The sequence below is a fragment of the Durio zibethinus genome, unplaced genomic scaffold, assembly GCF_047325235.1.
Source record: "Durio zibethinus cultivar Kanyao isolate XHJ-2024 unplaced genomic scaffold, ASM4732523v1 HiC_scaffold_2, whole genome shotgun sequence".
NCBI lineage: Eukaryota > Viridiplantae > Streptophyta > Magnoliopsida > Malvales > Malvaceae > Durio > Durio zibethinus.
Window position 1 is genome coordinate 943704 of NW_028323043.1, and position 10000 is coordinate 953703.

Sequence of the window (10000 nt, forward strand, 5' to 3'; positions counted from 1 at the left end):
GGTAGTAAAAAAAAGTGGGATACTGTATTTCCAGGATTGAATTTCATATTCGAATGAACCTCGTAATCGTAAGAAAGTAGGTTTTTTAGCGATGGGCCTAGCAAAAGCAAAATTAGGATAGGGCCCTACAGGATCTCTCCCCCCCCCCCTCAAAATCGGACATGAGAGTTTCCTCTCATCCGGCTCAAGTAGTTACACCAAATAAAGATAAAGAAAGGAGTTCTCGCTTTCAAATTCTAGAACCCCCCCCAAAAAAAGGTCTACTCTTTACTCAAGTTCCAAAGAAACATTTCATTGATTCATTCTTCTTTTATTGATTTATATTTTCTTAATTCTTTATTCAATTCGAAATTAGGACATAAATGAAATGTGAAATTCTTGAGTAGTCTACTTCCCCTCGAATGATGAATCCTCTTAAATTAAAGGAGTGTCATAAGGGATTTACTTGTCTATGTACCCTTCCATTCGATCTCTTAGGTCCTGCCTTACCTTACCTCGACGGTTATACCACGATGCCCTTAACTTAAAGCCTAAGCCTATATGCGATGTATAGACTCCTGCAACCATGACATATTTGTTTACTTGAACATAATTTCATTTCTTTCTAAAAGAACTAAAAGAAATGAGAATGGTTAATTCCACAAAAGAAAGAAGTCTTTTTTTTTCACGAGGTACAACTCAAAATTCCTATTTATTTATTTTTACTGACTCGACCATAGACCAATTCCCTTTTTATTTGGGAGTATTGAATACACCCATAATTCTGAGCTTCATGTTACTCCTCCCAAGAGACATGTCATGTCAGATCCAGGGCATCCCAATTCGATTGAATGGGATGACAGTTTCTCATTGCTAATCGGTAAAATCATAATTTCGATCAAATCACACATCGCAGTATACTAGACCCTCTAATTCTTTAAGAGGTTTATCTAAAAGATTGGCGATATAACTAGGACGACGTTTCAAATACCATACATGAGTTACTGGACATGCCAGTTTTATGTATCCCATTTGATATCTTCGTATCCGATAATCAACAAATTCAACTCCGCATTGTTCACAAAATTTAGGGCCCTGCTTTTCATTTCCAATTACTCGATAATTTCCACAAGCGCAAATTCCACTTTTTATAGGTCCAAAAATTCTTTCACAAAATAATCCATCCTTTTCCGGTTTATTGGTTTTGTAATGAAAAGTATAGGGTTTTGTCACCTCTCCAACGGTTTCTCCATTAGGTAGGATTTTATTGGCCCAAGCACTTATTTGTTGGGGAGAAACTGAGCCAATTCGGAGTTGTTGATGTTTATATCGGTCGATCATAGAAGACAAATTCTGATTCATTCCGATTAAGCTTCCTTCCTATTAATCTGGAAGTTCTTCTCAGATACAAGGAAATGATTCAGTTCCAGAGCCAAAGATCGTAATTCTCGGACGAGCAATCGAAAAGATTCTGGAGCATTTTCAGGTTTAGGTATTGTTCCTCCAATGATCATAGTACCAAGTACTTCTTGGCGAGCTCTAATATGATCAGATTTATAAGTAAGCATTTCTTGTAAAATATGAGCAACACCAAATCCCTCTAGAGCCCAAACCTCCATTTCTCCTACCCGTTGTCCTCCTTGCTTGGACCTTCCTCTAAGTGGTTGTTGTGTAACAAGTGTATAATGTCCACTGGAACGCCCATGTATTTTATCATCAACTTGATGAATTAATTTCAAGATATAAGGTTTTCCTATTATAACAGGTTGTTCAAAAGGGTCCCCCGTTCTTCCATCAAATAGTCTGCTTTTTCCTGGATACTCGGGTTCAAATACCCATGGATTCGCTGTTTGCTTACCGGCTTCATATAATTCGGAAAACACTAGTTTTCTCGAAGCCTCTTGTTCATATCTCTCATCAAACGGTGCTATTCGATAATGTCTATCTAGTAGACTCCCTGCTAACCCAAGCGAGCATTCAAATATCTGTCCCACATTCATTCGTGAAGGGACTCCTAATGGGTTGAAGACCATATCAACAGGTCTTCCGTCTTGCAAATAAGGCATATCCTGTCTAGGTAAAATTTTGGAAATGATACCCTTATTTCCATGTCTTCCGGCTACTTTATCGCCTACTTTCATTTCGCGTTTCTGTGAAATATATACACGAATCGTTTCCGGATTATAACTAGAACCCCCTTTTTTCTGGATCCATCTCACATCGATGACTCGACCCCTCCCACCTATAGGTAATTTTAGACAAGTTTCCTTTGAAGTGGATACCTGAATCCCAAGTATGGCCCGTAATAATCTATCTTCTGGAGCATATGATGATTCTTTCGCCACCTGAGGCGTTAATTTACCTACTAAAATATCGCCCGTCTCCACCCAAGATCCCAGCATCACAATTCCATTTTTGTCTAAATTGCGGAGTAAATGGGCTTCTAGGTGCGATATTTCGTTAGTGATTCTTTCAGGACCTTGGCTTGTCACATGAGTCTGAATTTCATATTTTCGTATGTGAAAAGAAGTATAAATATCTTCATATACTAGACGCTCGCTAATGAGTACCGCATCCTCAAAATTGTAACCTTCCCATGGCATATAAGCTACTAATACGTTTTTGCCCAAAGCGAGTTCGCCACCAACCGTAGCGGCACCATCCGCTAAAATCTGTCCCTTTTTAATGCATTTACCCCGCTGAACCCGGGGAGTTTGATGCATACAAGTATTTTTGTTGGAACGTTGATACATAACTAATGGAATGCTTAGAGTATCCCCATTACCCGATAAAATAATCTTGTCAGTATCGGTAGAAATGATCTTTCCCTCTTGATCGGCTATAGCGGGAACCCCTGAATCTAGAGCCAATTGGCGTTCCAACCCAGTTCCAACAATGCACTTCTCGGAACGCGAAAGCGGAACTGCTTGGCGTTGCATATTAGAACTCATTAAAGCCCGATTCGCGTCATTATGCTCGATAAAAGGAATGAGGGAAGCTCCCATAGAAAAATATTGAAAAGGAAAAATACTTCGAAGATGAACTTGTTCCCATGCAATAGTCAGGAATTCTTGGCGGTATCGAGCCGGAACAACCTGTTCTTCCTGAATACCCTGATTCAAGGCCAAAGAATTTCCTGCCGCTACCATATAATATTCATCTCGACTTGGGGATAAATAAAGCATCTGTGCTTTTTTTGATCTCTCAAATATTTTATAAAATGGACTTTCTAGAGACCCCCAACGACCAATCCTGGCATGAATTGCTAAGGATCCAATAAGTCCAACATTGATTCCTTCAGACGTGTCAATTGGGCAAATGCGTCCATAGTAACTAGGATGGATATCTCGTATCCGAAAATTAGCAGTTCGCCCGGTCAATCCTCCGGGGCCCAAATAACTCAATTTTCTCCCATGAACTATTTGTGTCAATGGATTTGTTCGATCCAAAACTTGAGACAATGGGTGTAATCCGAAAAAGGATTCATAAGTGGTTGTTAATGGAGTCGAAGTTACCAAATTCTGAGGAGTCGGTATCAATTTATGCCTAATTGCTCCGCATATAGTTCCTCTAACTACATTTTCTAAACGAACCAGAGCCAATCCGAATTGATCTTGTAAGAGATCCGCTACAGAACGAATACGCTTATTTTTCAAATGATTCATATCGTCAAGTGTACCCATTCCAAATTTCATTCCAATCAAATGATCCGCAGCTGCCAATATATCTCGCGGTAACAAAAATGTATTGTTCTGAGGTATATTAAGATTCAGTCTCTGGTTCATATTTCGTCGACCAATCCTTCCTAATTCACATCTTTGCTGAAAGAATTTCTTTTGTAATTCCTTACACAAGGATTCAGAAAATACCGGATCCCCGCCTACACAAGAAAATTGTTGATAAAACTCCAAAATGGCATTTTCTTTTGACCCAATTTTTTTTTTTTCCTTATCGGTCAGGAAAGACAAGAAAATTTCAGGGTAGCAAACATTCTCTAGAATTTCTCTTAGATTCGAACCCATAGCTGATGATAGAACTAGAATAGATATTTTCTGTTTCCTACTTACACGAGCCCATATCCTTGCTTTTCTATCAATCTCTAATTCGAACCTCCCCCCCCAATCTGATATTATGGTACCAGTATAGACCGAAATTCCGTTAGGATCCAATTCTGATCGATAATAGATACCGGGGCTTTGCAATATTTGATTGATCACAATTCTGTATATTCCATTTACTATAGAAGTTCCGAGGGAGTTCATTAAAGGAATGTTTCCAATAAAAATTGTTTGTTCTTGCATATCCTTACTGGTTTTCAAAATTAATCCTGCGGATACATATAATTTAGAAGAATATGTGAGTGATTCATATACAGCATCCCTTTCTTTTATCAACGGTTCCACCAATTGATATGTTTCCACAAATAATTGAAATTCAATTTCTTGATCTGTATCTTCAATTTTTGGAAACTTATCAAGTTCTTCTGTTAAGCCCCGATCCATGAACCCACAAAATCCTTCAAATTGTATCTGATTCAACCCAGGTATTGTATACATTTCCCCATTTTCATTCCCGAGCATTTTGAATTTCCCATTTATCAAAAAAATCCCATTCTTTTCTCATTCTTCATCGAATCATATGAATCGATCTAATAATGATGGAATTGAATTTCTATTCTGTTTACTGAATCACATGAAATTTTATCTAACTCCATATACCATATAATATATATGGAATGTATGAAATGCGTATGAACGGAAGAAGAAAAATTATACTCAAATTTTAATTTATATTTATAACAAACAGCTACATAAAAGAATTGATAAATGCCATTTAGCCTTATGGAGTTTTGTATAGAATATCAAAAAAAAAAATAATAATTCAATTTCTACCATTATTATGATATTCCATATTCCAATCCGATTGAATACCAGAAAAATGAAATGAATTCCTGATTTGATCTGTTCGTTGAGATAAAGACAAAATAATCATAAAATATATATCGGAGAGAGAGTTGATTTTTCTAGCACTTAATTTTTTCATAGATTCCATTGTTCTGTTCAAAAAATGATTCGCAGAGAAGAGAGATGTTTTTACCCATTTTTTAGTTTTTTATTTTTTAGTAGAATATTTAGAATATGATTGAAGTGCGTACGAAAAGAGGGCTTGTATTTATTAAACATATGCAGATATAGCATTTCTATTTATATATGTCTTTCCTCTTTTCTTTTTATTCCATTATAGCTCTCTAGTGGAGACAACACATGGCGTGCTCTATCAAAAATTCTATTTTTTCTTTAATTTTAATCTATTCAATGAAAAATTGAAACACGATAATTTCTTGCTGATTCCCTATGGACATCATATCTAGATAGATAAAATACCTCATTAGATAACTAGAGCTGTGTAACAACTTATGTTCGGGGGTTTACATAGACTCATAATTGCTGTTATATTATTATAATATAATTTATAATTATATAATTTATAATTGAAATTAAGAAAGTTTTTTTATTGAATTGAAAAATTGAAAAAAAAAATCAATACTAATTAGTTATGTATCCATTTTTATTTTCTTATACCATTAGAGAAAGACAAGTGAAGAAGAATCGTCCATAAATTTGCCGTCAATAGTTAATAGTTAATGGTTCCAATTTTTTTGTCCTGCATTTTTACTTTTGTAACTGAGAATCCACATTTTCTTTTTCAATAGAAAAGAAAAAAGAAAGGGAAAGTTTTTGTTTTTAGATATTGTGTGTCTTGAGATACTATAACCAATTGAAGGTATGGATCCAATCTAAAAATAAAAAGGGGATACTCTCATTTTTTTGTTTGTAGCCTTTTGGCGACATGGCCGAGCGGTAAGGCGGGGGACTGCAAATCCCTTATTCCCCAGTTCAAATCCGGGTGTCGCCTGATCAACAAAAAACGCGAAATCCTATATTCTGTTTTGCTGATATAACTCGACCAATTTTCTCCGGCAAAAACAAGTGTAAGAAAAGGACTCTTGATACTTTCTTGATTATAAACTTGATTATAAACTTCCGGAGGTTTTGTTTTCTAAAGTGTTGTAAATCCTTACGTCTAGGATTCAAGGAAAAACTAGAGTAGTGGAAGGGAATGAGTAAATCTTGATATGGTAGCCCCTCCCCTACTAATAGAGGGGCTACTATCGGAGTCTTGAATTAGATTGGATAACGGGAGTGTTTAATTAACTAATGAATGGTTGTAGAAGGGTTGGAAGATACTTTGTATACAGACTGATGAAAGTCTCTGAGTGTTCAGGCATCCAATCAATATTAGATTGGATGGATAATTGGCTTTTACTTAATAAGGGACACCAAAAGAAAGAAGAAGTCTTATTATTGCTACATGTGAGTAACATTCTTTTGATACTTCCAAAAGTGTTACTGCGTATTTTGCTTGTGCTTAATGGTTCTCGATTTTACTAGAAATCATATAAGAACTTGTTATAAGCGGATTTATTGAAGTGTTTCATCAACGGTGGTGTGTCAGAATTCCCTTTTCCTTTTGACTCTGCACCGGTAATTCCACTATTATTAGTGAACAATAATGGAAAAATTCCTTCCTATTTGTTTCATATTCATAGAAATTAGGGGACATAATACACATGGATATAGTAAGTCTTGCTTGGGCTGCTTTAATGGTAGTCTTTACATTTTCCCTTTCACTCGTAGTATGGGGAAGAAGTGGACTCTAGGGGTACTTCTAATTGGGTTGAGGAATCAAACCGTATCAATTGTTTTCTAGATCGTTTTGCAAAGCCTTTTTAACTATTTTATTAGTCTTCATTTCGAAATTCTTGGATTCTAGTGGAGTAATGTATTCTATGAATAATACCCTTTCAATCAAAATCAAACAAACATTTCAATAATTCCCATGTTCGTATTTCGAAAGTAAAAGGGATACGGATGATAGGCAATTTATTAAAAAAAAAAAAGAATTCTTCCTAAATTTTCTATTTTGATGAACCAGCTCTTACCAGAGTTATATATGGACAATGAGGGACAAGGAACCCCCCCCCCTTTTTTTTTTCTGTATTTGTTTGTTTTTATTTCCTTCCCTCTTTACTGTTACTGTTCAAAGAGAAAAAAAGTAGTTCTTTTATTTAATAAGATCTTGCCTTAGTGTAGTCACATATTGCACACTTACCCCCTGTTTTATTTATTATTTTAGGAATTTTATTTATGCCATGCTTTATTGACTCATTTCATATCATGGATCAAAGAAAAGAAGTTAAATTAAAAATCGGTTCCATGAAATGAAAGAATTAGAAAATCGTAAGACTTGCCTTTCAATTATTTCAGATTGATTGAAATCAACACAAATAAAATAGATCAAGCGAAGAAATAAAATTGAGATACTATGTACATTACATATATTTCATTACATATATTTAATTGATATCGACATGTATGAAGATACATATTGTAGATTCATCTATATTAAGCTTGTATCTTTATACATTACAATAATAGATATGGATAGTATGGTAGAAAGATTCATATTTTTTTTCTACCATACTATCGAGTTTGATAGGATACTGCTGATTCTAGTCCATTCATTTTATTTAATTTATTTAAGACGTGAAATTGGAATCCTTTTTTTCTTAAATCCTTGATAAAAAGTCAAGTTTCATTCAAATTAATCACTTTGACTGACAGTTTTTACGTATATTATAAGTAAAAAGGCGGTAGGAACTAGAATGAACAGCGCTGTAGCAATAAATGCGAGAATATTTACTTCCATAATTTCATTGTTTTTTTTACTTCGCAATAACTCGGGATTTAATCCCATAGAGATGATAAATTTGTCGCTTGTAAATTCAATGCGATGACTTACATTTCAATGACATCGAATCGGATCAATATCATGAATAACAATATCTAAGCTATCAAATCGATTCACCGTCGAGAATTGAATAGTATAACATAGGAAGCTCTTTTATCCACACCGAATACAAAATTGGATTCCTGGCCCAATCAAAAGAATTCCTTTCCTTTATTTCTATATATTCTTTTCCACTCTTTCTTTTCGATAATCTACCGCCTTCCTTGTACAATCATCTGATGATGTATCATCTGACTGCTTTTCCACTTTCACCGTTTACAAATAGTTTACAAATAAACCCCAACAAAAAATGGAAAGGAAAAAATAAATAAAAAAGGCTATCCTTGGGAATGAAATTCTTTCATTTGTATTCCCTTTCACAGAAAATGGAGGGATCAATTGATGTATTTTTTTTTTATTGTATCCGTCGGGACTGACGGGGCTCGAACCCGCAGCTTCCGCCTTGACAGGGCGGTGCTCTGACCAATTGAACTACAATCCCAGGGCAATAAAGAAAAGTGTACAGCATAGATATTCTTATGATTTCATTCAAGCCATTTTCTATTTAAATTTTAGATTCGAATCGCCGTGTTGTAACAAACAAAGGCGCGAGTGATATATTGATATCCATACGGGTATGCGCTTTAGTGAGAGCAACGCGGATTACTAGTTACTAGTAATCCTTTCGTTATTGCCAAATCGATCGATAATCAATTTTAAAATGAAAAAAAAAAAAGAGTCTTTTTTCTTTACTTTACTCTTTCTTTTCATTAAACTTTATACTTAATGATCCTGATATGAATCTAGATCATTATCAAGGTCAGAATTTATGGGAACAAATAAATAGAACAAATAAAAAACAAATAGCGGTAGGGATGGATATATCAGAAAATTGGACTTTTTTTATTCTTCCCTAATTTTTTTGTTTGGCTTTTCTGGAAAACAAAATACAAAAAAATGGGCATTTTATGTTATGGCGGATCAGCGAATTATTGGGCCGAGCTGGATTTGAACCAGCGTAGACATATTGCCAACGAATTTACAGTCCGTCCCCATTAACCGCTCGGGCATCGACCCAGGAAGAATCAATTATAGGTTTATTGATAATCCATGATCAACTTCCTTTCGTAGTACCCTACCCCCAGGGGAAGTCGAATCCCCGCTGCCTCCTTGAAAGAGAGATGTCCTGAACCGCTAGACGATGGGGGCATATTTGCCTGACCGACATCATACTATGCTCATAGTATGAACAGTTTTTTGAAATTGTCAATATAATGGAATGATATGACTAGATCCGAAAGCTTTTTCCATCTTTTATGATTTTCCATTTTTGATTCATGATTTATACTCATAAATCATTCATTTGAATCGCCACTCTATTCTATATAGAAATAAATTAGATATAGAAATAAATTAGATAAATTCAATCTATTATATTATTATATTATATAAATCGATATTATAAAAAGAAACTAGATTATATTAATAATACAAAGTATAAGATCCTTTCGGGAAGTGATTGGTCTGACATAAACATAAAAAGGGGAGTTAAACTTCATTTCTTCCACTTTCATTCTTCATTTCTTCCACTTTCATTCATTGATTCACTCATTATTAAGATTAAGACGAGACAGGCGTATTTCTATCTCACACTAAGCCAGGAAATTAACAAAAAGTAAATCTGGAATTTTGGGAAGAGGGAGCAAGAAGTTATCGAAAATTATGTGTGTTTTTTTTTTTTTCTAAAAATTGGGTTCGGTGGACAAAGCAAATCTCTTCATCACATGTTTCGATAAAATATATTGGATCCATGTCGAATTGCTAAGGTACATCTATTAATCAAATCAAATAAATGAATTTCGTTCTGTTCTGATAAGCCAATTATGATCGGCCTTGAAACAATTCATTGCATTGATATTTATCAAATCCAATATCAATAAACCCATTTTACCCTCTACACGTTAAGTAAATTAGAATTCTCATTCCTGAATGAGCTACTAGCCACTATGAGTCTACTGCATATACTTATATATATATAACTTATACTTATATATATATATATAAATAGATCTTATCGATTCATTCAGTAATTGAATCGAACGGCCCTTTTAACTCAGTGGTAGAGTAACGCCATGGTAAGGCGTAAGTCATCGGTTCAAATCCGATAAGG

General features: G+C 34.7%; 1 protein-coding gene and 3 non-coding genes across 4 annotated transcripts in view; 2 read left to right on the forward strand and 2 right to left on the reverse strand.

Moving 5' to 3' along the window:
- LOC149505666 (DNA-directed RNA polymerase subunit beta') overlaps positions 1–3648 on the reverse strand; it is a 7602-nt gene extending 3954 nt beyond the window's left edge. The window contains exons 1-2 of the mRNA XM_089757914.1: positions 889–3648; positions 1–111 (exon numbers count right to left, since the gene is read on the reverse strand). The exon at positions 1–111 is cut by the window's left edge and continues 3954 nt beyond it. Coding sequence (XP_089614040.1) covers positions 1–111; positions 889–1341 — 564 coding nt within the window. The 5' untranslated portion in view covers positions 1342–3648. The remainder of the gene's footprint in view (positions 112–888) is intronic.
- A 2175-nt stretch (positions 3649–5823) lies between these two features.
- On the forward strand, positions 5824–5895 carry TRNAC-GCA (transfer RNA cysteine (anticodon GCA)). The gene has a single exon. It is a non-coding gene; the product is annotated as a tRNA-Cys (tRNA).
- A 2928-nt stretch (positions 5896–8823) lies between these two features.
- TRNAY-GUA (transfer RNA tyrosine (anticodon GUA)) lies at positions 8824–8907 on the reverse strand. Its single transcript has one exon. It is a non-coding gene; the product is annotated as a tRNA-Tyr (tRNA).
- Positions 8908–9932: 1025 nt separating this feature from the next.
- Positions 9933–10000, forward strand: part of TRNAT-GGU (transfer RNA threonine (anticodon GGU)) — a 72-nt gene continuing 4 nt past the window's right edge. The window contains exon 1 of the tRNA in view: positions 9933–10000. This exon is cut by the window's right edge and continues 4 nt beyond it. This is a non-coding gene — a tRNA (tRNA-Thr).